This window comes from Drosophila subobscura, chromosome J, assembly GCF_008121235.1.
Source record: "Drosophila subobscura isolate 14011-0131.10 chromosome J, UCBerk_Dsub_1.0, whole genome shotgun sequence".
Taxonomy (NCBI): Eukaryota; Metazoa; Arthropoda; class Insecta; order Diptera; family Drosophilidae; genus Drosophila; species Drosophila subobscura.
In genome coordinates this window covers 4468373-4493610 of record NC_048532.1, presented here as the reverse complement: position 1 = coordinate 4493610, position 25238 = coordinate 4468373, and the positions used below count along the sequence as shown (strand labels likewise).

The 25238-nt window shown below is 48.8% G+C and overlaps 8 protein-coding genes and 1 non-coding gene across 13 annotated transcripts; 5 read left to right on the top strand and 4 right to left on the bottom strand.

The window, feature by feature from the left end:
- The first annotated feature begins 201 nt into the window (after window positions 1–201).
- LOC117895745 (bifunctional peptidase and (3S)-lysyl hydroxylase Jmjd7) lies at window positions 202–1366 on the top strand. Its single transcript, XM_034803616.1, has one exon. The coding sequence runs from the start codon at window positions 238–240 to the stop codon at window positions 1249–1251; it is 1014 nt and encodes a 337-aa protein (XP_034659507.1). The 5' UTR covers window positions 202–237; the 3' UTR covers window positions 1252–1366.
- A 38-nt stretch (window positions 1367–1404) lies between these two features.
- On the bottom strand, window positions 1405–25197 carry LOC117895743. Of its 2 annotated transcripts, XM_034803610.1 has the most exons (9): window positions 25184–25197; window positions 7577–7694; window positions 7005–7173; window positions 6379–6839; window positions 4790–6302; window positions 4460–4731; window positions 3793–4391; window positions 2228–3440; window positions 1405–2164 (listed from the first exon to the last, which is right to left on the bottom strand). In XM_034803610.1, the coding sequence occupies exons 2-9, from the start codon at window positions 7622–7624 to the stop codon at window positions 1523–1525; spliced, it is 4917 nt and encodes a 1638-aa protein (XP_034659501.1). In that variant the 5' UTR covers window positions 7625–7694; window positions 25184–25197; the 3' UTR covers window positions 1405–1522. The 2 variants fall into 2 exon arrangements, with proteins under 2 accessions (XP_034659501.1, XP_034659500.1); XM_034803609.1 differs by lacking the exon at window positions 25184–25197 and having other exon boundaries at window positions 7577–7918.
- LOC117895748 (zinc finger protein 853) lies at window positions 10271–11594 on the bottom strand. Its single transcript, XM_034803619.1, is given in 4 exon segments — window positions 10271–10953; window positions 10956–11126; window positions 11187–11247; window positions 11472–11594. Coding segments are annotated over 3 exon segments (750 nt in total). The 5' UTR covers window positions 11241–11247; window positions 11472–11594; the 3' UTR covers window positions 10271–10428.
- Window positions 11834–13071, top strand: LOC117895746 (protein obstructor-E). Its single transcript, XM_034803617.1, has 4 exons — window positions 11834–11960; window positions 12028–12276; window positions 12344–12780; window positions 12847–13071. The coding sequence occupies exons 1-4, from the start codon at window positions 11951–11953 to the stop codon at window positions 13069–13071; spliced, it is 921 nt and encodes a 306-aa protein (XP_034659508.1). The 5' UTR covers window positions 11834–11950.
- LOC117895747 (protein obstructor-E) lies at window positions 13255–14361 on the bottom strand. Its single transcript, XM_034803618.1, has 4 exons — window positions 14286–14361; window positions 14077–14226; window positions 13578–14014; window positions 13255–13515 (listed from the first exon to the last, which is right to left on the bottom strand). Coding segments are annotated over exons 1-4 (813 nt in total). The 5' UTR covers window positions 14287–14361; the 3' UTR covers window positions 13255–13290.
- LOC117895750 (protein obstructor-E) lies at window positions 15089–16223 on the top strand. Its single transcript, XM_034803620.1, has 4 exons — window positions 15089–15104; window positions 15165–15404; window positions 15465–15913; window positions 15971–16223. Coding segments are annotated over exons 1-4 (915 nt in total). The 5' UTR covers window positions 15089–15103; the 3' UTR covers window positions 16196–16223.
- Window positions 16473–23818, top strand: LOC117895744 (ell-associated factor Eaf). Of its 4 annotated transcripts, none has more exons than XM_034803613.1 (4): window positions 16473–16691; window positions 20801–21277; window positions 22123–22377; window positions 22434–23818. In XM_034803613.1, the coding sequence occupies exons 2-4, from the start codon at window positions 20868–20870 to the stop codon at window positions 23197–23199; spliced, it is 1431 nt and encodes a 476-aa protein (XP_034659504.1). In that variant the 5' UTR covers window positions 16473–16691; window positions 20801–20867; the 3' UTR covers window positions 23200–23818. The 4 variants fall into 4 exon arrangements, with proteins under 4 accessions (XP_034659504.1, XP_034659505.1, XP_034659503.1 ...); XM_034803614.1 differs by having other exon boundaries at window positions 20786–21277; XM_034803612.1 differs by having other exon boundaries at window positions 16473–16695.
- Trnav-aac lies at window positions 18558–18630 on the bottom strand. Its single transcript has one exon. It is a non-coding gene; the product is annotated as a tRNA-Val (tRNA).
- Window positions 24221–24778, top strand: LOC117893281. Its single transcript, XM_034799844.1, has one exon. It carries the CDS (start codon window positions 24221–24223, stop codon window positions 24776–24778), a length of 558 nt encoding a protein of 185 aa, XP_034655735.1.
- Window positions 25198–25238: the final 41 nt, after the last annotated feature.

The window sequence follows — 25238 nt, the reverse complement described above, 5'->3', positions numbered from 1 at the left end:
AAATCCCGTAACATTCTTACGTTTTATGCTACTTTTTTTATTTTTACCTTTTTAGTTTGATTCTTATTTTGTATGCAATCCAATACTTTGCCATAAAAACTAGCCAATCTTGCGGAGAATTGATTGATGAGTCCAATAAAATTATAGTTTTAGTGCTGACAGTCTCAACTAGCTGGTAATATTAATGAGAATAGCAAAGTCTAGGAAAATGGTTTAGGATTAAAGGTATATTTTGAAATGATATGGTTTAACTCGATATATTTTACTGATAAATCCGTCGCCGGTCGCCACCCGCAATGCGTTATGTCTAAAATTCAAGCTGCCATCGATCTGCTGATCCAAGAGGCGGACGATCTGTGCATTGGGAACAGCATCGCGGAGCTAGACCACCTCCCCAGTGCCTTGGAGTTTTGCCGCGACTACTATGCCAAAAACTCGCCGGTCGTCATCCGCAATGCGGTAGCGTGGCCGGCCATTGGCAAATGGACCCCGGAGTACTTGGTCGAGAAACTGAACGACAAGATTGTGGATGTGGCCGTCACACCGAATGGCTACGCAGATGGTCTGGCCACCCAAAAGGGGCGAGAGTATTTTGTCCTGCCCCTGGAGAAGCGAATGAAACTCTCAGAGCTAATCGTGCGACTCGATGATCCCATGGGCGCCATCCACTACGTACAGAAGCAAAACTCCAACTTAAGCCAGGACTTCCCGGAGCTGGCCAGTGATCTGGTGATGGGCGACTTGGACTTTGCCCAACAGTCCTTCAATAAGACCCCAGACGCCGTCAACTTTTGGCTGGGGGACGAGCGCGCGATTACCTCCATGCACAAGGATCCCTATGAGAATATGTACTGTGTGATATCCGGCCATAAGGACTTTATTCTCATACCGCCGCATAAGCTGAGCTGTGTTCCACGCAGCACTTATCCCACGGGCGTCTACAAGACATCGGATTCCGGGCAGTTCTACATAGATCCACTGACAGACGAAGATGGTGGGGAACAACTAACGGAGTGGGTCAGCATAGATCCGCTGGCCCCCGACCTGGCCAAGTATCCCGAGTATTCGCGAGCCAAGCCACTGAAAGTGCGCGTCCATGCTGGCGACGTCCTGTACCTGCCCAACTACTGGTTCCATCATGTCCAACAGAGCCACAAATGCATCGCAGTCAATTTCTGGTATGACATGGAGTACGACAGTCGCTACTGCTACTATCGCATGTTGGAGGATCTAGCCAGTAAGGCGAGCTAGCCCCACTGCCTAGGAAGGAGCAGTCCATTCTTCTCAGGACACAGTGTTAGTCAAAATCCATGTTTATGTAATTGTTATATAATGTTATTTAAACTAAAAATAACTAAAACTCAAAGTGAAAACTAAACGAAAACACAAACAGAAATTAACCACTTTCTAGCGATGAAGAATGGGAGTGAGCGAGGGACTTTACCCATACAAAGATGCGTATGTTGTGTCTTATGTTTTAAGTGAGATTAGGAATGTGTGGGTTGGGTTGGGTATATCGTAGCTAGTCTAGACTGATATCGTTCTTTTCCACATCTCCCGAATCGCCAGCAGCAAGACCATCCGGATCCGCGTCAGCCTCCTCATCGGGATTCTCGTTGTTCTCGCACTCGAGGTCCCCGTTGCCGTTGGAAGAGGAGACATTCTTCTGGTCAGCCTCGGCAAGATCGGCATCGTTGTTGGAGTCCTGTGATTGGGAGTGCGACTGCTCGCGCACTCGCTTGTTTGTCTGGTTTTTGGGGCTGCTGGTGGACGACACTTTGGACTTGGCATGGCTGTCTCCTTTCGGATGATCCACAACAAAGAGTTGCTCCAAATAAGAGCGATACCAGAGCAGGAACTCATCCCGCTGTCGGGGTATGTCCATTTTCTTAATCTTGGCATAGATCCGCTTGGGCGAAATGAGGGGCGAGGAAGCGTTTTGGGCCCAACTGGTGGCAGAGTTTCGTGCGGCCGTCGCCGTCAGCTTGGAGACCTCCACCAGCATTGAGTCGTTAATGATTGTGTTGTTGTGCGTCTGGTTTCGAATGCGCTTGATAATGTACTCGATCAGCGCATGATCCGGAGCCATCTCTACGCTGGCCACTGCCCCAGCCACCGCCACCGCCCCCGAGGCGGCACTCTCAAGGGCCGGCTCAATTATTTTCTGGCAAAATATCGAAGGATGAGTTTGGCACAGATCTTGTTAGGATTGCTCCCTCTCTCTTACCTCTTCGTTCTCTGTCCTTACAGCAGAAGCGGAAGCACCGTAAGCCCCATCGCTCAGCTCGAGGGCTTGGGCGTGCCCGTTTTGGGCTGGCTTCGCAGGGGATCCCTTCTCGTCCTCGGGCCTGTCATTGTCCAACTGCAGGCTCATTGCCTCCAAAGGCGTTTCGCTGCGGCTCTCAGTGCCCTCCGCATTAGAAGCTTCGTTCTCCCCTTCGTTCTCGTTCTCGATCTCCTGCTCCTGTGCCTGCGCACGGTCTGGGGGAGAAGTACCCTGGTTGAGGGCCTTCCGCAGGCTATGCGTCTCCTGGCTCTGTTGCAGCTGTTGCTGTTGTTGCTGCTGCTGCTGTTGCTGTTGCTCGAATAGTGTTTCCAGCCGCCTGTAGACATCTTCCTTAATGGATTCGTAGAACTTGGTCGTGAACTTGTCGCTTTTTAATGCATTAACAAGCAGATTCCGATTCAGCTCCTCGGAGGCAGTCTCCTCGCTCTGCTCCAAAGCATTCGACTCATCCACTGGCACTCCCCTCTCATGATTGAAGCTGGAAGAATCGATACGAGGTGCCGCTGTTGCAGAAGCAGTCGCCTGGGGCAGATCATAGTCGATGTACTGTGCTGGAAGCTCGAAGTCAAAGCGCAGATGACGTTGCTGCAGTGGAGTCAGTGAGACGGCCGAGGTGGTGGGTTTGGCTGGCACCTTGTTTCGCTGATACAACGGACTGTTGCCGAAGTTGACGTTCATGTTGACCAAATTGGAGGAGCTCGACTGATCGGCATCGTCATCGAGCAGAGGGGAGGCCGCAGGACGGCGGCGATTACGTCGCCGGCCACCGCCATAGATGGCATTGTCATTGTTCTCCTCCACCTCGTCCAAGTCCTCGTCCACGAGCTGTGGATCGTCACGCCAGTCCCGCTTTCTGCCCCCACTAGTGGTATTGTTTAGGTTATTGCTGTTGCTGCTGCCGCTGCCATGCAAAGCGGTTAGTGGAGACGACTCTAAGAAATGGTGCTGTCGTTGCTGCTGCTGTTGCTGCGGCTGTTGTTGTTGTTGTTGTTGGAAAGACAGGACTGCGCTGGCTGAGGCGGAGCTGCGCGAACATGGCACAGCAGCATGCGACGGGAAATATGTGAGACGCGACCTTTGACGGCGATACTGCTGATGGTCCACATTTAGCTCCTCATTACTCTTGTTGGAGAGCAGATTCTGGCGCGAGTAGCTGCAAAAGCGCAGAAATATTAATGGGTTAATAGAAAGCAGGCAATCAGGTTAGCAATCAAAGTGTTAGGTTAATTAGGGATTAGTACTTATAAGCTTTGTTAGTTAGTCACTTTCAACTCTGTTAATTGAACCATTCATTTGCTTAGACTTACCGCCAGAATTAGACAGAATTGAAAATGAATTGAAAATTGAATAACACTCAAAGGTTCTAATAATTTTTATTTCTTTGCCTTCTTTCTGCCTTCCCCATCCGAACCAAACTGACCAAATAAAAACCAACTACAAGGCCCAAGCCACCACCAACCAAGCCCAAGCCCACGTACATAGATGTAATTCAGGGTTCTCATTACCTTCTGAAGTTGTCCCAGTAGTTGTTGGCCCGATTGCCGGGCGGCACCTGGTTGTTCAGCGTCGGCTGCAGTGGCGGCGGTGCCACAGCTGCTCCTCCGGCCACTGGCAGCGAGTGCAAATTGTTGGCGTACTGATTCTGGGTGCGCAGATTTGCGTTGTTCTGGTGGATGGTGTTGTTGTGGTGATTCATGAAAATGGGTCCCGGACTGGCGCGATATGAGGGTGGCGACAGCGGCGTCTCGTTGTTGAAGTGTGTCGGTGGCGCCTGCTGTGGCGGGGCTGCATTATTGAGGAACGGCTGCTGCTGTTGCTGCTGGTGGGCATCGCTACTGGTGCTGTAAACACTTGCCGTTGTGCCCGCGTTGCGGTGACAGCTGCGCTGATAGTTGCTGAAGGCGCTTTGATGGCCGCTCTGATGGGCACCGAAATTGAACATCTGCTCCGACTGAGCCCGGTGGTTGCTGCCGCCCAGACAGAGGTTGTTGGGTATCTGGCCCAGAATGGGAGTCCCCACCGAGAGGCTCGGTGGCGGCACTGACTCTGAGCGCAAGCCGTAGCTATGGTCCTGACATCCCACAACATTGAAGCGATCCTGGAGCTGTTCGAACAGAGAGTGAGAGACATTGGCCAAAGATCAATTTGGTATTCGAAGAGACTTCGACTTACGGCATGCAGCTGATTGGTAAGATTATCGATCTCTCGCTGCTGGTGCCACAGGGTCTGATTGCACTGGCAGACCGAGTTGATGAGCATCTGCTGGGCCTGCATGAACTGCTGAAGCATCACGGCATCGGCCGAAGCATTCGAGCCGGAGGCGTTCGAGGATGTGGCCTGTGGCGCAGTCGGAACTGTTGGCTTGCACTCCACGTTGCTGGGATGCACTGGGGCATAGATTGGTTGCTGACCGTGCCAGGCATTGCTGCTGGCATTGTGCGTGGCTGCAGGCGAGACATAATTATCAGATCACAGGTCACATGGCGTTCCATTTGTACTTACCCCACATACCCTGAACTGGCGCCATGGGCGGTGGCATGTACTGCGATCTGGCGCTGCTCGAGAGCAGGCTGTCGTTGCCCAGCGACAGCGTGTCGATGGTCACATTCAAATCCTCCTCGTTGTGCATGGGAGGAGGCGGTGGGTTTTTTGTTGGCTGCGACCGTCGCTGCTCCACCACAGTGCTGGCCGAGGGAGCACGCTTCAGGGTGGCCGACGAGGCTGTGCGCACATTGGCAAAGTACTTGTCGCTGTCGGTGTCGTCGTTGCCCTCGTCATCTGCCTCCGAGGTGGTGTTGTTGCTGTTCATGTACCGCTGCTCAAGCTCGCGCTGCTTCTGCTCGTACTCCTTGCGCAGACGCTCGCACTGCAGCCGCAACTCGTCGCGCAGTTGCTCGCGCGGCGGAGTAGCCTGCAGGGAGGTCTCCACCTCGGATGGCTCCTCCTCTTGAGCTTCTTCACGCTGCCTCATGGGCGTGGGTGTCGGTGTCAGGCTGCTTCGTTTGAGCGCCTCTTCACCCATCTGCACAGCGGCGGCTGCCTGCTGCTTGCGTCGCTCGATCTCCGCCTTCAACGCCAAGATGCGGTCGCGTTCCTTTTGCAGACTGGCTGCTTCGGCCCTCAGCTCTGACGTGACATCGTTGAGGGTGTGCACGCGATGGCTAATATCGTCTGGGAGCAGCTGTCGTTCGATGCTCACACTCTCACGCTCTAATATAGCACCGACGCTCGGGGTAGAGTCCTCAATCTGGCTGACCGTGTTCAGCATGCCCTTGAGCCTTGCCATTTGGGCTTTGAGGGCATCAATGTCTGCCGTCTTTTGGGTGATCATCGTCTGGGCGTGGAGCGCACGCTGAGCGGCATTGGCCGCTTCCTGCCGTAAAATGGGCACATTCCGTTGATACTCTACGGGCACCACGCGATCTGTTGAGGACACTGGAGCAGGAGCCGGAACCGGTGCTGGAGCCGGATTTGCCGGCGGTTGAGTGTCTTCTTTGGCTTCTCTCACTGCGCGGTTGGTCTCCTTTGCCGTTTGATTGATGCTATTCAGTTGGTCGACGAGATTACGCATGTCCTCGCGCTGACTTCGCAACGATTCGAGCTTGTCCTGCAGGGCCTGCTGCTCGGCAAGGATCTCCGGACCGTCGTCACCCAGGACGCTGCTCAGCTCGTTTTGATTGTGTATAAATGCGGTAAGGTTCTTCATGCGACCCACTAGCGAGGCCATGTCGTCCTGCACCTGTTGCACTGACTCATAGCTGGGCCCCTCGCCCCCGTTGCTCGAGTGGGGCATGTGGCTGGCGTGCTGGCGCAGCTGCTCCATCTCGCTGAGATGCGACTTGGCCATGTTCTGAATGTGCAGCAGCTTGGCCTGCTCATCCTGCAGGTGCTGCATATTGCGATTGGAGGCATCCAGGCGCTGCTGCAGCTCATCGAAGCTGGGCGTCGCATCGGGTGTGGGCGTCTCCAGGACGCTATGCAACGATTGTATCGACTGGGCGCGATTGTCGCTCATCTTAAAAGTGAAGAGGACATATTGATAACCGCACAAGACAGACATATTAATTGATAAATGTTTGGATTTGGCCTACCTCACTCAATGCCACATCCTCGAGGCTGGTCGAATTGACAATGCCCTCCTCCTGTTCGGCGCTGGGATTGATCTCGTGCACCATGTTCTTCAGTTGCTCGGCTGAGATTCCGTTCGATTGCAGTCTGCTGCTATTCAAGTTCTCATCGAATTCTATCAGGGAGCGAAACACTTCAAGCTGTGGGCGAGCTCCTTCGCCTCTGGGGCTCAAGGCGACGCCAAGCAGTCGTTGGACCAGTGTCTGCAGTCCGCCGGCGAACTGTATCAAGTGCTCCTCGTTGCCGTTCGTTGTGGTCGCGTTTGGTATGACCACGCCTACTGTCGCATTCGGGGGCGTCGATTGACGCAAACGCAGCAAGGCCGATGACGCGGAAGGCGGGGCAGCAGATGACGGCTGATGCTGGACACGTTGCACAGGTCGGACGGGAAAGCAATAGCGCTGCTGCTGCTCCTGCAATTGCTCTGCAAAAGGGAGGAGAAGATTGTGTGTGGGCATAAGTGTGGGCTGCTGGCTAGCGTGGAGCGTAGAGGCTGTTATTTCTGTGGCCCCCATGGGTATTTATAGACCATGAACTAGCGCACATTCATTCAGTGTGTGGGCCAAGTAAGAACTTTTCCGCCACTTACCTGTTGGGTCGTAGCTGTTGTGCTCAGCAGCCAAGTGACGCAGTGCCTCCCGCTCCCGTTCCCTCTGGTGTTGCTGAACTCCTGGCGATGTGGTTGTTGATATGGCCGACTGTTGTTCCTCCTGGCTGCGGATCTGGCCGTTTGTTATGCGGGTCCGTTGCAGCAGATCCTTCAACCAGCAGCAAGTAAATATTACCAGTAATATAAGTACAAGAAACGCGGTAATTTTGAAGATAGGGTCTTTACATATATATATATATATCTCTACAGATGTATAGATATGGATATATATATATAGTATTTCTGTGACAGATCGAAGTCGTCCGATGTGATTGCTTTCGTTTCGTTTCTGTTACTGAAACGTTCGGCAGCCACGAATTCATTCAGACGGTGGCCGAGATGAGTGTGAAAATTATTTATAAATCGAAAGAGAACAGCGGAGCGGCCAGTTCTCACTATGTACTTCTAGAAGATGCCAGGCCGGAGGATGCCATGGCAACGCCTCAAACGGTGGGCGGCAATCGATGGCAGTGCATGGGAGGAGAACCGAATCTCGCAGTTTGTTAACTCACATTTAATGTTTTTAGTGTTTCCCTTTGCAGAGGTTCCACAAAGTCCATGTCTGGCTCCCCTAGATGCTCTTGATGGCGTCTGGAACGTGCCGATCTGCTGGCAGGTGCAGATCCTGCGGCAGAGGCGGCTCCCCCTGCATTTGAGTTTTGTTGCTGCTGTTTGGGCACTGCGCCCGTACCACTGCTCGTGTGGTTGTTATTGCTTCCACTGCTGCGGCCCTTGCTACTAGCTGGGTCCACAACAATTTTAATGGGCGGCGCCATCAGAAAATATACATATACAAAAAAGACGCCTTAAACTAATAAATTTTCTCTTGTCGTTTTGAGCACAGCTGACAGCTGTTATTCTATTCAGTGTTGCCAACTGTTTGGGTAAAAAAAAAGCTAAACTAGCCTTTCAAAAAAGCTAGAAAAAGACAGATAATTTTGATGGAAGCTAAAAAAAACGCTAAAGTCTTGAAACTTTATTGTAACAGCAATCTCGCAAATTATAACCACCTTGTTCCGAGGTGAATTTAATTTCTGAAGAGTTATAATATCTGGACATTTTTTTGCACAGAATATGCTAAATAACCAAAACAAAAAGTAGTTGCTCCAGAATTTGATATATAAATATATTTAATTAGTTTATAACAAAGCTGTATAAAATTTCATTCATAAGAATTTTATTTTTTTAACGCTAATATTTTAGTTATTCATTTGACCTTCTTCAGTCATCAACTGACTGCTGACATACATTTAAAAAAGCGTATCACAGCTAATTTTTATGCTTGTATATAGCAAATTCCTGGATGGAATTTTCCGCGGTGCCGGATACCCGCCTTTAATATGAAATTTGGCAGGAATATTTTTTTTCTCGGTGCTGGATACCCGCCTTTAAGCCTAGTACTCATTTCGAAAAACACGCTTGCTAGCAAACTGTGCAATATATTTTGCTTGCAGCAGAGTGTGACCAGAGGTGAAAACAGCATTCCGCACGGTTACACTTCTCAGGTAGCTGTGTTGTTTTGTTTACCTTTTTGAAAATATGTGAAAATTGAATAAAAGGTTAATAAAACAATGAATGTAAAATGGATCCATGCAGGAGATTGCTTTTAGTGGGATTGGCGGCTCTTGCATGATCGGAGGAGGAGGACAATCAACGAAATAAGCGCAGGAAAGACCAGGACGGTCGTTTGTCCATATCATATAATTATGTGTACATTTATGGAAACCCATGAAACGATACCCTTTGCATATTCCGCAGTTCCGCTGCAAAGTTGTAATACTGCGCCTCCAAGCACCCTTCCTATTCAAAATTGGATGGTTTGCCTCCACGGCACGACCCTGTGGAGCAGTACTTCGTCCCAAAACGAAAACAGCTTAAAACAGCCCAGCCCGGTATGTGTCTTGGCAACATGAAGCAACTGGCGTTCAAATAAGTTAAACAAATTAAAAATGCAAATACAATCAATATAATCTTATTAATCTATAATTATTGTTTCCTTTTTTTGCCGTTTGATGGCCTTAAGCCCCTTTAGAAGCACGGTGGTCATTTATCTTTCAACTTCAGCGGCATTGTTGCCTCCATTTGATTAAGACTTTACACTCTGTTTGCTAGGTACCCTCTCGGAATATAAAAAAATCTATATATGTCGAGCTACTAGCAACATACCAACGAATATTACACAAATACTATCAATACCACAAAATACTATCGGCAGACTTTCTAGATATAATCGGACTGTTTTTTTGTCGATCTGAGTACTGCCTGGCGCAACTAATCATATGGTATAGGAACTGTCCCAACTATACTATATGGTTAGTGCTGGCGTACAGCCGCTAGAAAGTAACTTGTGCTCATCCCTGATTTTTCTAGCGGACCCTTTTTTTCGATCTGAAAATTGGCATATCCGAAATGGATACAGGCCTCCATCACTAACCAAATAGTATAATAGATATCCAGCTTTGAATGAAATGATTTGTCTGTAAAAGATGGATTTGGTAACAATGTTGATAATGTTGATAGCAACGAAGTCGAGAAGCGACGGCGTTTCCATAATATGCATACAATTTATGCATAAATGCATAAAACAATTACAGAGTTCAAATACAATAACAACTTTTATTGGTATATTTATTTTTTCCAACCCCCAAGGGTCTGGCCACCAACCCCCACCCCTCATTCTGCACATGTTGCGGCAGGTCAGGTTCATACGCCAAGCCCCGAAAACAAAATCAAATCATCAAAACGAATTTTTTATCCATCACAGTTTAGCAAGTCAACGCACCAACACATACATTGCTTGCAGTGTCCGTGTGAATGAAGACAAAACCGGTTTGGAGCGCTACAAAATCATTGGCTACACGAACTTATACAAATGTAGCTTCTAGCTGCGCGCTCTACAAGCACTAATACCCATGTAGCTTGGGCTTCTGCTGCGTGTTCTACACGCACTAATACTTGTGGCCGGGACTCCAGGCAGAGGCCTGGGACTCCAAGGCGCACATTTAGCGGTGACGTTTTGCTTCTTCAAAGCTGGATATCTATTATACTATTTGGTTAGTGCCTCCATCCAGCATCTGGCTATTGAAAAACGCTACATCTAGTGGAAAAACAACTAAAACAATCAAAACATAATCAACTCTATTTAAACAGAGTTATTCGGCGCGAAATAATGCTGGTTGCAAAAGTAAAAAAGTAAATGCAACATGTTTTCCTACTCTCAACATATTTATTTACTGTTATTAGCTATGTGGTTCAACAGATATGGATGTGTATTTCGACTCACTTTCGAAATGGATACAGAAAGCACGTGCCGGTTAGTGACTGCTGCAATTTGGCTCTATTTTCGTAACAACATTTTCAAAGATTACTTTCCCTGTTTACGCTGAATAATCTCCTCTTTAAGCGTCCTAATGCGATCGCGTTCCGCACGTAGACTTTCCGCCTGACCACGCAGGTCGCTAGTGAAATCCGTAAACATGTTCAGCATGGAGCTCAACAGCTCAGCGTTGTCAGGAGCAGCCGCGGTTCGATCAGGTTGGGGCGCATCTTCCGTCTCCGCCGCTACTTGGACCTCCCTGGCATTTGAGGTGCTTGTCGTTTGCCTGCTGCTGCTCTGACTTGAGGTACTTGAGGTCTGCACAGATTCTCTGGTGGACACGTGTTGCTCGATCAGTTTTGTGGTATCGACCATGTGCTGGACTCGCTTGAATTGAGCCTTCAGGTTGGCAATCTCATTCAACTTTTCCTGGAGATAACTAGCAGTTTCCTCTTTATCCTCATCGCCCTGATCCTCCTCCTCCTCCTCCTGGACAGCCTCCGCAGAACCAGCGGCCACTGGGTCCAGGTCGACTGGAGCTGCTGCTGGAGCTGGAGTTTCTGCTGGACTGGGCGCTGCAGCCAGGGCTGCTGCTCTTCTCCGCGTCCTGTCTGCCTTAGCTGCTGGCGCTGGGCATTCAGCCGGGTGAGCTCTGCGGCGCGTGTTCTTAACGTTTCCATCTCCTCCAGCAGCTGACGATGCTCCTCCTGCATCTCCTGCAACTGCCGATTGGAGGCGGCCAGACGCTTCGAAAGATGAACAATATTAAACTCTGTAATCTCCTAATATCCAATTACAGCTCTTACCTCGCTGAGTGCGGCATTATCCCCATTTGGCGGCCTGTTGAGCTCGTTAACCATTATGCAGCTGAATGAAGAGTGTACGAGATCTCTATCTAAATATTATATCGGGCAGATTGCTAATGTTTTCAATACAAACAGAGGCCCACCACGAAGCACTGTCTATAAATAAGTTGTTCTTTGTGTCGGTTTGACTTTTCGGTTAAAAATGTGTCAATCATTTTTACGCTTTGCTTTTCAAGTGCGGCAATCGTGGGAGGACTCAAAAATGCAGCCATTATGTATACTTACACAGAGGTTAACAGGTATAATAAAAACACACTCCACAAATGCAGAAAATTCTTTTTCAAAATATCCAATGTAATTATTCTCCTTTCCGTAGAGCGCCGAGCAGTGCATAGAATGATGCCAAAGATCCAACTGAATCGTGCCGAAAATGAAATTCTTTCAAACGATCTTGTCTATAAGTAAAAGTTCGGTCGGTGGCTGGCCCAGGCGGCGAACGTTTCAATCTTGATGTGTGGCAGCTAGGAAATTAGGGGCCGAATGCACAGAGCAACGAGCCAAACGATGTATCATCAATGGGGGAGAGACCCTAGAAATCCAAAGAGAATTGTACAGTCAAGAGTCTTTGTTTTTTGCAGCTAATTAGTTTGTCAGCCCCATGGAGAAGACATCGATGGCGCGATTGTCTTATCAATTGATTGTACTTAACAGAAAAAGCCCTATAAAGGAAGAACTCCGCCCGCAGTTGGGCGTATAAGCTGACAATGACTGGAGGTAAGTCGGACACAAACTGTAAGCTGAAATTCATATTTGATGATGATTCTTTGACTACCTACAATAGGAAAAGGGCTGCTGATATTCGGACTGCTGCTCTGCAACCATTTTCTGGTTGAAGCAAAAGATGCTGATGTGAATACAGGTGCTTTGCCGGACAGAGAAGATGGCCGAGCATCCATCACAGCCGCAGGCGATGCGGAAGATGGCACTGATATGGGTCTAATCACGGGCAACCTCAGTCTCTGCCAGAACGTGGCCGACAGTGTGTTCCTGCCCTATGTGGGTGACTGCAACAAGTACTATCTCTGTCGGTGTATGTGCGGATCCTCATGATTCATCGAATTCCATGTTGATATGCTTATTTTTGTTCCATACCTCAGACGGACAGGCCATTGAACTGCAGTGCGAATGGCCTTACCTGTTTAATGCTCCCACCCAGAGCTGCGTGAGCCCCAACCAGGCGCACTGCTTGCCCACCTGCACGAACTACACGCTGAGCACCTTCAGCTACGAGCGGACCTGCACCAAGTATGTCCTCTGCTATTTTGGTCATCCGGTTCTGAGGGAGTGCCAGGACGGTCTCCAGTACAACGCCAAAACGGATCGCTGCGACTTCCCCCAAAAAGTCGACTGCGTGGAGTCCGAGTGCTCCATCTACTACAATGCCTACCAACTGCACTACGTGCCCAGCAAGGTGTCCTGCGATAAGTATTTCCTCTGCGGCAATGGCGTGCCCAGAGAGCAGAGCTGTGCCAAAGAATTGTACTTTAGCACCACATGCAACTGCTGCGTCTTGCCATCAGATTCTGACTGTCAGGTGGGTTATTTTTGGATGCATTTTCCCCAATGAAACCGAAGGTAACCAGTTCCTATGTCCATGAAGATATCCTACCGGCAGAAAATGGTCCAACCGTTCTCCCGACAGTCCCCACGGATCGCGGACATGAAGTGCCCCTCTGCGGGCGTTCATTTTTATCCCCACGAGTCGCGCAAGGATGTCTACTACTTCTGTGTGGAGGGCCATGGCCTGACACTGGACTGCTCTCCTGGTCTCTGGTACGATGCCAAAGTACAGGAGTGTCGAGAACCCAATAATGTAGAACTCTAAGAGAATGCAATGAATAGAATAAAATCAAATTTTATTTTCGAAAACATTAATTGGCTCCTCAAGCTCTCACTCTTTGGGTATAATTTTGGTGATTATTAATTAGATCAGTGTTAAAATGTGATCTCTAGCCAGTTGCCAGTAGCCATTCCAAAATGCGGTAATCAAAAGCCAGAGATATTTTTCAAAGACAAGTGCAATTTATTTTATTCTGTGCGGGACTTAGGCCGCTATGAATTGTGGCTCGCGGCACTCCTCGCGCTTGGCATCGTAGATGAGACCGGGTGTGCAGTCCAAGGTGACACCACGTCCATTCAGGCAGTAGTAGTAGGCATCCTGACGGGTCTTGTGTGCATAGAAGTGAGTACCCTCGGCAGGGCAAACACTGCCGGCGCTTCGGGGCGGAGCCTTCGCATAGGGCAGGATGTTGCGCTGCAGAGTCTCCACCTGAAAGAGGGCACAGCAAGATATGATATCCTCCCAAGATGGAGACGAAAAAGTCCACTCACCGTGCAGTTGACCTTCGAGGGGAAGTCACAGCTCGTGGTCGCGGGATTGTACTGCAGGCCGCGGGTGCAGTTCTGCACCTGTGGAAGGCCATCCACGCAGACAAAGTATTTGTCGCACAACGACTTGCTGGCTATGTAGACAATGTCAGCGGGATTGTTCTGCCTGACGCACAGGTTGTCCACGCAGTCCACAAACTGCGGGTAGTCGCAGCGATCCGTCTGGGCATTGTACTGCAGTCCGTCGGAGCATTGCCGCAGCACGGGTGTGCCATCGAAGCAGAGCACGTACTTGGTGCAGGTGCGATCGTAGCAGAAGGATGAGAGACCCTTGGCTGGACAAGCGGGCAAGCAACGGACTTCCTCCACAACCACGCACTGCTGATCGGTGGCATCGAAGTAGTAGCCCTGCGGGCACTCCCGCGGCACCGCCACTTCGCCTGCAAAGTGTCATAGAGTCATAGAATGGCGAGGAGGAGTCACCAGAGAGAGAGTCACTCACTCATGCACAGGTAGTACTGGCTGCAGTTGCTGATGTGCGGCAAGAACAAATTGCTAACCACACCCGAGCAGATGTTGATGTCGGCTCCAACGGCTCCATAGCTTCCAATCAGGGAGGCCAAGGCCAGCAAGGCGTGCAGGCGGTACATCACTGTTCGTTTGAAGAGCTCGTTAATAATGCCACCTCTGAGCCACGCATTCCGTACTCACTTGTTGATTTAGTCTTGCTCTGTCTACTGTGGGGTTGTCGAGACGGTCTCCTCCATTTATAGGTAACCCTTTTTGGCAATCAGCTGCTGGCCATGTCTTTCGTCTTCGTTCACTGCGAATTGCCAAAACTTATCAGATGAGGAGGATGCATGATTGCCAGTTGTAATTGGAATCGCTCCCAGCTTGTCGCATTCAAATTCGACTCTGACAGATAGCGGCAACAACAACAGAAAATCTCGAGTAAGTTTTTAATGAGAACTCGCATATAAAAGTATTCAGTGGGAACACGTGTAACGGATATGAATAATTATGAAATTTGGTTATCCTCTGCCATTGCCATTGTCACTGTCATGGGTGTTCCTCCATGGTGTTACTCTGGCGTGAATCACTGCCGAGTCTGCAGCTATGTAACACAAACATAACCATGAGATACGAGCAAAGTAGTTAGTAGAGATACATATCTGATAATAAGGAACTAGATATGCTATGGTACGGGTATGGGTATGCCATGATCTCTGGCGATCAATCACGAGCTGTGCAGATATCTGTTTCTTGGAACTGTATCTTTGTTTAGCAATGTTTAGGCAAAGACAAATTGAGTGCTGAAATGTTTGGGGAAATTAAAATGTAGTTCTCCTGCGGGAGTCGTGTGCCGAGTGGAGTGGATCGATAAGGGAGCTGGCAAGAACTCATTAGGCGACTCTCTGCACGAGCGCAAAACAAGGCGAATAAAAATCGACCGATTTTGGATTGATATAAATTGCATATTTAGCGGGTGATTGAGAAACAGTTGACTTGTGGATCTCTTGCCATCCAGGAGTAAGTAGTTCGTTGCCAGAGTCTGCCCACACATTGGCTCACACCTTTCTGTCTTTTCAGTGAAGTGGCTGATGTACTTGGGCGCGCTGGTGCTAGTTTTCCTGATCGACAATGTGTGGGGCGACGATAACGAAGGCCTGGTGGTGGCTCCCTCGCCTGAGGATGATCGCGAGGGTGAGGAGGATGAGTTGTCGAAGTATGACATGTACAACAACACCCACATAAAGATATGCGCCAACGTTGCCAATGGCGTCCACCTGCCCTATGTCGGCAGCTGCAGCAAGTGGATCGAGTGTGAGGGTGAGTGGAAAGAGCCCATGCTGTGTGCCAGCTGCGATTGATTGGTTTTGTCACTTCCAGATGGGGACATTAAGGGCATGGGAGACTGCCAAAGCGGAAACGTTGAATTAGCCTTCGACCCTGTGTTTCAGGTGTGCACCTATGTGAGCAAAGTGCAATGCCAGCCCAAGTGCACGGACTACGCGCTGAGCAGCTACTGCTACGACAACACCTGCTTCAAGTATGTCCTCTGCTACTATGGGCGCCCGGTGCTGAGGGAATGCCACGACGGCCTCCAGTACAACAACGCGACGGATCGCTGCGACTTCCCCGAGTATGTGGACTGTGTGGCCAACAATTGCTCGGCCACGGCACAGCCCGAAAACATCATTTACCTGCCCAGCAAAGCCAAGTGCGACAAGTACTTCATCTGCTCCAATGGCCGGCCATGGGAGCAAGAGTGCTCCGCCGGTCTCTACTACAGTCCCGAGTGCAAGTGCTGTGACTTTGCCAAGAACGTCAACTGTACCGTAAGTTCTAGTCGGAACTGATTGCGTGAGTCTTCAGCTGACGATTTATACTTTCAGAATAATGCAGTGGCCCGGAACATCCAGCCCTACTACCGATCGCCCCTGCGCCGCGCTGACATCGAGTGCCCGTTGGTGGGAGTCCACTTCTATCCGCACAAGTCGCGCTCGGACTCCTACTACTACTGTGTGGATGGCCATGGTCTGACCCTGGACTGTACTCCGGGTCTGTACTTTGACCCGAAGGTTAACGAGTGCCGAGAGCCAAAGTTTATTGGATCCTAAAAATAAACAAATGCTAGTTGTTCCCCTTGAATGATGTGCTGCTTTACCTTCTGTCTAACGTACCCTGGTGAAGCTTTAAAAGCTCCAAAAGCTTCACCATGGCATCCATTGGCGGTTTGATTTGAAATGCTATCCGCGCATGATCCGTACACTGCGGGAGAGAGAGAGAGAGAGAGAGAGAGAAAGAGCTTTCTGGCTCCATTCATGCCCCAATATACATATGTGTGGTGTCTCTCAGCAGCAGAGTCTCTTCTCTCGTGGCTCGTGAAAAGTGAAAACGAAATGCTTCTTGGCTGGCTGCTGCACTCAGTGGCAGCACAGTCGGCTGCGAGTCCTACGGCAGCGCGCGCTTCTAATTCGAACAACGGGAGGCGCGACCAGAGCAGACCAGACCAGACCAGGCTAGGCCAAAGGAGCCTTAAGAAGTACATTTATTTCGTGGAGTGGAGACTGTCAGCAGAAGAGCTTGCAATTGAATACAAAAGTTGCAAGTCGCGTGAGTGTCCCCATCTCTCAGTCTCTGTATCTGTCCGTCAGTCTGTCTGTCTGTCTTTCTGGCTTCTGTCTATCTGTGTGTTTGTGTGTGTGTGTGTGTGTGTGTGTGTGTGTGTGTGTGAAGAGCATTTTCAAGAGGATATCCATTGCGAGGGTGTGCGTGTGTGTATCGTGTCGGGTCAGTTGAGCGTTCAAGGACTTTTTCCAGTGCTGCGCCAACAACAAAAGCACCAACAATATGGGTGCAATATTAGCAACAAAAACAACACAAACAACAACAACAACAACAAAAACAGCAGCAACAGCAACAACGAACGTGACAGAAACGTGCCCATAGGAAAAGGCATTGAAAAGCTCCAAGGAAAATATTCAAGTATATCTGAGAAATATTTCAAGAAAATATTGCAGGTAAAAAAGCGAGCCAACAAATGGCTGACGGATTGACATGCACTTGAAAGCACACAGGCACAGGAACAGGAACACATATCCCCAATACAGTTGCACAAACGCAAACACAAACAGCTACACCTACACCAATACCTATACATATACCACTCTCCCTCCCCTTGACAATTCCATTGCATTTGCTATCATTGCTCATACGCAGCGAGTGCCATCAAGTGGGCAGGGATTTTGTTCGTTTTTGTGGCTCTTATAGAGGAGGAGACACAGCCACAGACAGACTGACAGCCCGTCAGCCAGTCCTCACTCAGTCCATATTCATCTACCTTTAGCCACTCCAACCACGTCCCGAACCACATCCCACACAGTTCCACCTCCCCTAGAGCAACTTTGCCTTTGCACAGTCACTCGAATGGGACAAAATTCACTTCCCGCCAACGAGAAATCGCATAAAAAGAGCGAAAAGTAAAAGGCAGGAACAGCACAGCACAGCACATCACACAGCACACAGAACGCAAAGGTTAATGGCAAAAAACAAACCGTTCAAGTGAGAGTAAACGAGGGGAGTTGCTGTTGTTGGTGGTTCGTTGTTGGTTGTCGTTGTCGTTGTCCTCAGGGAGGGATGTGCACACGATTTAAAGTTTACAACTTCTGTTTTGTGTTGGCCGCCTTTCTGTGGAGCAGCTTTAGGTACCATGGGAAAAGGATTTAAGCGTCAGACATTCGATTTGGCATGTGCTTGGCGTTGCTCTTACTCATCCAAGAACTTTTCACCGCCTAGAAATTCCACACAATAAACATTTGCAACAATTTTAATATAAATACGAGTTCGTACACATTCTCGTATTATACCCATTCAAGATTATCTTTATCACTGCGTGGCGGCAGCTCGCTTAATTTCAATTTCCGCAATGGTTTGAAATGGTTTTCTGGCATCTTGCCCAACAGCAGACGCCTCTCGAGCCACAAGAGTCCTCTATGCCCGAACGACGAGTCGTTCCGCGGTGTAGCGGTTAACTCTTCTTAACCACTATTTAAAAGTTTTATCTCGTTTTTCAGCATTTTCATTTCTTTGGACCGTTTAAAATAATTAAATATTCAAAATTAAGGGGTACTACATACCAGCTAAATCTGTGGTGTTTCCATGAAGGCAAACTTCTAACAAATTCAATAAGTTTCATAGACATAAAGCCACATTTTCTCACTGAAGAACCAAAGGGTTGATCCCCATACGATGGATCAATCAATAATACGCCAATGAACTCAAATAGTGTTAGCATAAAATGGCAGGAGCTTAATTAATTTGGAAATATAAAAATATATTCTTCTTGTTAAGGAAATGCCAAGAACATAACAGAACAGAAATGTTTCCATAAACGGACTTTGCTCGAACTTTTTCGAATTTTAAAAAGAAAATAGAATAAAAATGGATTTTAGAATTGCGCTCAAAAAAGTTAGTTTCATCTGTTTCCGCCCGGGATCGAACCGGGGGCCTTCTGCGTGTTAGGCAGATGTGATAACCGCTACACCACGGAAACAGTTGAAACTATGGCCGCCAAAAGGTCAACTTGAGGGCCTCGGCGGGGCCGCCCTGCTGGCGATGGGCCAAGGAGAAGGAAACTGGATCAGTGAATAAAATCCAAGTCTATTTAAAGTTTTATGTTGTGTGAATGTTCACTCAATGATTGGGCAGTTTGGTCATTGTTGAGTGTTCGTGAGGCGGGGGCAGGGAGCAGGCAGCGGTGATAAAATATATATTAATGCGTAGCGAGGTGTGGTCTAGCTGCTGAGATAGTGATTGATATTTAGGTATAAATAGCCACAATTTGTATGGTAGTTCTGTTTCACGCCAAACAATGGTTCTTTGTCGGGCAACCCATTCTATGAAAGTCCATCCATCTACGTATAGTCACACTTGGCTTGGCTGCCATTGAGTGGCCCCCTCCCATGTACACAATGTCAATGTCCGAGTTGAGTTGCTTCGAGTTCCGCACGAATCTTAACCAAATCGAGCTGAACTTTCGCCCCGCTAGACAACAAAACTAAGTTGTAATCATGCGCCAACGCAAGGCAGGGAGGGGTATTTATGTAGCTCTGAGGAGAGCACAAATCAAGCGACCAAAAATCATTGAACCCGGGAGCCGGAGAAGGACATGCACCCACCCAAAATACAGAAACAGATAGAAATGTCGGTGGCGCCAGGCAAGAAACGAGAGCCGAAATGAACCTATCAAAAGGTTGTCAAAATGTCTCTTTTGAATATGTTTATTTTATTGCCCTCTGACTCGTGCTTGGGTATTTATTTATTTGCACTCTGCTCTGCTCTGCTCACTCCAGTCTCTGCTGCAGCATTTTATTGTATAATTTCTCTCGAGAACTCTCCCAGGACCTCCCGTTCTCCTCATTCAAGACGTTGACAGGCATTGAACTTTGAACCTTTCCACCAAAATGAACAGGAAAGTTCCCACAGTAAAATTTGCTTTACGGTGCGGTGACTTTTATGGTGTTCTCGGACCACGGTGCCTACTGAACATGTGCTCGTGCATATCTGTTGGTATGTATGTATGTACATACATACATATGTACATATGTACATGTCCCTCGTTTGTTGGGCTCTGTGTCTGTGGAATAATTTTAAAAATTCATTATTTTTGTGTCGCTGTTTAAGTACGATGATTTCTGCTGTTGTCATCGTTGATTGACTAATATCACAGCGGCACTGCCACAGGAACCACACACACGCACACACAGAGGACAACCCCCCGGCGTCTCGGTTCAACGAACAGCTAAGCGACCCAAGAATGGGATGCTTAGCCAAACTGAACTAAACTGAAAGTTGGTCCAAAAGCGAAAGCGAAAGGGGAACGGCACCCAAGGAACAATCGAAGCAATCCTCATAATCCATCTTTGAATAGTTTGTCAACCTGAAGTTCGTTTTCTTTCTTTCGCTTCGCTGAACCTCTCCTTTCCACTGTGCATCGCTCCTTTAGGGGGTTTGCATGGTCCCCAAATTCCATCCCGATTCGAGTCCCCACACACAGACTCTGTGTGTTTTGGCGCGCTGAGGCTTTTGTGTCTGTGGTTGTTGTTGGTGGTGGTGTGGCTGCTGCTGCTGCCAATGACACGGGAAGTGAAAGCGGCCAATGAATGTTTTAGTCGTATATTTTGGGGCGAGTTCCTTGACCAGGCAGCCCAAGCAGCCTTTGTTCCTTGTTGCACCTTTAAAAAGGGGAAGCTTAGCAGGGATTCAAGCTCCAGGCACAAAGAGGAAATGTCAGACGTGAGAGAGAGAGAGTGTGCGGCAGACAAGGGAGTGTGCAGAGTGCAGGCATCGTAAAATACGATGAGCACGTTTCCTGTTTTAGCATTTGTCGTGGGGGAGCCAGCTACCCATGCGGAGGACCCTCTTCCGTCTGGCAGACACAAAGCCAAATGGACTCAGATGCGCTTTGTGTGTGGAAAGGGTTTCGCTTCCTGCGCACCGCAGCGTGAACTTCAAATAAGTTTGCAGCACTCAATGCCAACTGTCGGTCTGTCTCTGTCGTTTAACATTTATTCCTCTTAGGCACATAAACGATAAAAGAAATAAAAGATTAAACACTCCCCCTGGTGTGGTCTCTGAGAGTCTCTGTTGCTCTGCTAACACTGGGAGAAACATGGGGAAAACCTAAATTATTTTGTTGTTAATTTCAGTTTCTTTCTTTGCAGTTGAATCCTTCCGCCCGAGCAGCTCCGATTAATTAAACTGCTCCATTTGCTCTTCCTGCTCGTGGACATGCACTTCTGGATAGACAAACGCTCGCAGCAATGCGGCTTCGGACGCTCTCGTGTGGCTGCCTCCCTCTCCCATGCCGGGAGCGGGCTCAGCTACGGCCATCCGCCCAGGCGAGCCAAGTCCTCGAGCTGCAGCACCATGCCCCCCGTGCATAGATCCCTGCCACAGACGCCCTATGACTGCCATCAGCCGGGCACCAGTCGTCAGTCACAGTCCCAGTCCCAGTCACAATCCCATTCGCAGTCCCATTCCCACTCCCAGTATGTGAACAACAATTCCCTGCATGGCCAGCAGCAACAGCAGCAACAGCATCAGCAGCAGATGATGCAGCAACATTCCACCAACAACAACAACGTGAACAGCAGCCACTTGGCTGCTGGCACAGGAACTCCAACTGCCAGCAACAACATGTAATGTACCAAGCATAACCTTTCCCTGAGTAACATTTTAGCAGTATAGAAGTGCGATGGGACGCAGCTGGCAACAGTCTGTGGTGGTTTCTTGAGCGCTTCCATCTGCAATTCGAATTTTTAGAAAGTGTATTATGACATTGCAATGTCACTTGCCTCATACGAAGTAATCATACTAAATATTCCAATAACCTAAACATATCCATCTAATAAGTTTTATCCGTATCTTCAAATATATCTATTCTATCACCACGATTCAAAAATCCTGGTCAAATTCTCTATCAAACTCAATTAATTTGTGGTAATCCGCACTGGAGAATCTGTTTTAAATTTATAAAAGAGCAAACAGTCACCGAATCAATGTTTTTGATTTAAAAAAAATGTTGTGGGGGTAAACTGCAAATTCGAAGTATGAGGAAGTGATCTACTCACCGAGGCCTACAAACTAATTTTTGTATTTGAGCAAAAATAATTTATATCTTTCTCTAGGAAGCCACAGAGTTGCTTTGCAGCAAAGACTGAGCATAAATTCGATTGTTAATTGTTCTTAAGGTGCATAACCAAATCCTCAGATCAGACTGCGCAAAAAATAGCATTTATTATTCTTCTAATATATTTCAAAATATTTTTATATCGGTATGCTTTAAAATCTAGAAGGAGATTTTATGATAGGAAACAGCATGGATTAACCAAGTTTATTTTTGAATAAACATTTCCTCCAACCATCCTCAAGATGACTGCAATCAAGATCGTTTCGGACAGCATACGAATAAATTACTCTTTAAAATATAATCAAATGGTTTAATTTGTTTAATAATTTCTTTCTTTCTGTTCACCAACTGAAGCTCGAACAACAACGCGAGTGGCACGGCTTCTGCGGCGGCGGTGCTCACAGGAAGTGGAACCATTGTGCCACTGGTGGCGCGTATCTCGCGCTACCATCCCAGGACACAGCAGCCAGCGCAGCACCAGTACAGCTATCACCATCCACAGTTTGGGAACATGGTGCCCGTCAGACACCACGATACACATCAGCAGCAGCAGCAGCAGCAGTCACAATTGCAACAGTTGCAACAGCAGCAACATTCCGGCGTCTATGCGTGAGTTCTCCCAGACTTATCTTTCCCAGACTATAACCGATCCTCCTCCTACCCAGCGATGATGCATACAGCGCCTATCACCACAATCCCCATCAGCAGCAGCAGCTGCAGCAGCAGCAGCATCATCATCATCAGCACAGCAGCAGTCACGCCCACAGTCATCGACAAGCGAGCGCCTATGCAACGCCACGTCGCCACAATTCCAGCAGCAGCATGAGACAGCCAGCAGCTAGCGCAACTTCCGTCATGGCAGCAGCACCAGTGGCCACTGCTGCCGCAACATCCGCCCAGACGACACACGCCAACCAGTTGCAGCAGCAGCATCACGCGCTCCTGCAGCACGCAGACTCCCAGCTGCTGCCCAGCCACCTGAAGTGCGGCATGTGCGCCTCCCTGGTGCTGGCGTCCGTCTTCGTGGCCGGCACCAAGTTCTACTTCGACCACCAGGGCACCGGACTGGAGGTGCTCATCTTCTGCGCCTTCTCGGCCACCTTCTTCCTGGCCGCCTGCATGGTCAGCCTCTGCCGCATACCCAAGGGACTGCTGTCGAACCGTGGCGGGGCCAGAGCCACTGTGTGCCATAGTCGCGGGGTGAACGCTGCTATGCCCGGAGCCAGTGCATCGGCAGCCGCCAGCTGCCTGCTGGAGATGAGCGATGTGCGGTATCTGGAGGAGCGCCAGGTGACCACTGGGAGTGCGGCGACTGCCGGTCCGCCGCCCTACCATATAGCGATCCTCTTGCCGGAGCAGACCGCCGCGATGGGCAAGCAGATGCCGATGGATGAGTCGCCGCCGCCGTCCTACGACAAGATTCTAGTGTAGGCCTCGGGCATCTAGGGTAGGCTTTCGATTTCAGAGGAAGGAACCCAGCACCCTGGAGCCCTGTAGCCCTGTAGCCCTGAATCCCCCACACATACCACACCCAATGCCAAGTACTTTTGCTCAGTATTTTTCTAAAAAGTCCCCTTTATATAAACATATACAGATGCATATACACATATACTATATCAGATATACACATATACTTATTTATGGATATGTACTTTTAAGCTCCGACTAATATTTTTACACTCTGACACTTTCTAAGTCCCGTGCCCCAACCCCGAACCGACCCAAACCGACCCAAACACACGATCTTTCGACCCAAAGATGTCTTCTTCTACTGTCATTTTTGTTCTGTGATATGCGAAAGAGAGAAAGAGAAAGAGATCGAGATCGAAGAGATCAAAGTACCACACACATATACATATAATCATATAGCCACAAAACACGAAACAAGCAACCAAAGCAACAAACCAAAGCAACGACAAAATAAATTAGAAATACTCGTAGCAGGTGCCGTAGATACTTACACATCAAGCAGCAGCCGCCGCAGCAGCAACAGTATTAGTAGGATTTTAAGTAATTAATTAACCAATCACTTATCAAATATGGGATTAGTGTGCAATATGCAGTACATTAATAAATAAACGATAAAGATTATCAATTAAAAATCGAATTTTGAAATTTCATGCCGCACAGCGCCATCTGGCGCTCATGCACATGAGCCCTGTCATGTGGCGGGGTGTGGTGAACTTCACGATTTGAATTTGTTATGGTGAACTGACCGATTTGAAAGTATGTTTTGAATCTATTTATCTTTTTGCCCATTTCCTTAGCAAAAAAGTCATTGGACGGCCTTGACACAGATTTAGGTGCGATAAAGAGACATCGATTGGCAAATTCGTGTCAGATAAGAAGTACAAGAGCAGTGATAGGAGAGACATCCAACGACCTTGAACATGTGTCATAAAAGGGTTAGGCATTTGGCAGCACTCCATCACAAGTTCCAAGCAAGTCCAATATGTCTACCAAAGTGCCAACTGTGCTCTGCCTACTGCTCCTGGCTGGAGCTCTGACTGTGAGTCGGGGAGAGGAGTTTCCGCAGTGCGTGAACGTGGAGCCCGAGACCTTTGTGATGGCCATCGAAGACTGCGCCTCGTACATCTACTGCAATGGGGAGGACTCCTTCAGGGACAGCTGTCCGGAACACACCTACTTCGACGACAAGGCCCAGGAGTGTGCCTTCGACGATGCAGGATTCTGTCTCAGGGAAGCTCCCTCTGCCATGGAGGAGACTCTGCAGCCAGCAGAGAGTGCCCCAGAGCAGGAGCACCCCTCAACTACTGGTGCACCTGAGAGTGTTCCTTCGACTGAGGCACCTGCCCCGTCTGTACCTGTGGGACGCCCACACTGTGACGCCTCCAGCGACAGCTTCCACCCCCATCCGCAGCGGTGCGAGTACTTCTACCGCTGCCTCAGCGGCTATCTGACAATTGTGCGATGTCCCTACAAGTACGGATGGGACTCTCGCAAGCAGCAGTGCCTGCCCCTGGCGGAGGCTCAGTGCCACAGCTTATAGATTTATGGACTCTGAGGGTAGGGCTAGGGATAGTTTATTTTGTGGTATTTGCAGCCTCCAATGCGAGGAGGAGGCGCTGCTAACCCAAATAGAGCAGCGCAGAGATGACAATAATAAATAAGTATTTGTGGCATTTTAATGAATTGAAAAAGTGCATAATGAAGGTGCTGGCTGGGTGCTGGGTTGGCTGCTCTCTCTGCACACCTTCCACGTCTCCATCTGGCGATTCCATTTGTATTTGTCAGGCATAATTCAAATCCACTTCGCAGGTACGAAATGTATTTTCGTGCCCGCACCAAGTGCAACACGAGAGATGGGGAGGGGACCAGAGGCGGTGTCGTCTGCTGTCGCCGCTTCCACATTTTATTGCAAATTAATAATGCACACGAGGCTGAGGCCTCATGTTGTTGCTGCTGCTGCTGCTGCTGCTGCTGCTGCTGCTGGTTCGGGGCATGTCAAT

Bases quoted from the DNA above. Each gene is read 5' to 3' on its own strand.
- LOC117895744 (XM_034803613.1), top strand. From the start codon at position 20,868: ATGCACTTCTGGATAGACAAACGCTCGCAGCAATGCGGCTTCGGACGC. The intron at 21,278-22,122 runs GTAATGTACCAA...CACCAACTGAAG, and splicing joins CCAACTGCCAGCAACAACAT to CTCGAACAACAACGCGAGTG. The intron at 22,378-22,433 runs GTGAGTTCTCCC...CCTCCTACCCAG, and splicing joins CAACATTCCGGCGTCTATGC to CGATGATGCATACAGCGCCT.
- LOC117895743 (XM_034803609.1), bottom strand. From the start codon at position 7,840: ATGGCGCCGCCCATTAAAATTGTTGTGGACCCAGCTAGTAGCAAGGGC. The intron at 6,840-7,004 runs GTAAGTGGCGGA...TCCCTTTTGCAG, and splicing joins CAACAGCTACGACCCAACAG to AGCAATTGCAGGAGCAGCAG. The intron at 4,392-4,459 runs GTAAGTCGAAGT...CTGTTCGAACAG, and splicing joins TTACCAATCAGCTGCATGCC to CTCCAGGATCGCTTCAATGT.
- LOC117895745 (XM_034803616.1), top strand. From the start codon at position 238: ATGATATGGTTTAACTCGATATATTTTACTGATAAATCCGTCGCCGGT.
- LOC117895746 (XM_034803617.1), top strand. The intron at 12,277-12,343 runs GTATGTGCGGAT...TCCATACCTCAG, and splicing joins CAAGTACTATCTCTGTCGGT to ACGGACAGGCCATTGAACTG. The intron at 12,781-12,846 runs GTGGGTTATTTT...ATGTCCATGAAG, and splicing joins CATCAGATTCTGACTGTCAG to ATATCCTACCGGCAGAAAAT.
- LOC117895747 (XM_034803618.1), bottom strand. The intron at 14,015-14,076 runs GTGAGTGACTCT...GACACTTTGCAG, and splicing joins CCAGTACTACCTGTGCATGA to GCGAAGTGGCGGTGCCGCGG. The intron at 13,516-13,577 runs GTGAGTGGACTT...GCCCTCTTTCAG, and splicing joins CCTCGAAGGTCAACTGCACG to GTGGAGACTCTGCAGCGCAA.
- LOC117895750 (XM_034803620.1), top strand. The intron at 15,405-15,464 runs GTGAGTGGAAAG...TGTCACTTCCAG, and splicing joins CAAGTGGATCGAGTGTGAGG to ATGGGGACATTAAGGGCATG. The intron at 15,914-15,970 runs GTAAGTTCTAGT...TTATACTTTCAG, and splicing joins CCAAGAACGTCAACTGTACC to AATAATGCAGTGGCCCGGAA.
- LOC117893281 (XM_034799844.1), top strand. From the start codon at position 24,221: ATGTCTACCAAAGTGCCAACTGTGCTCTGCCTACTGCTCCTGGCTGGA.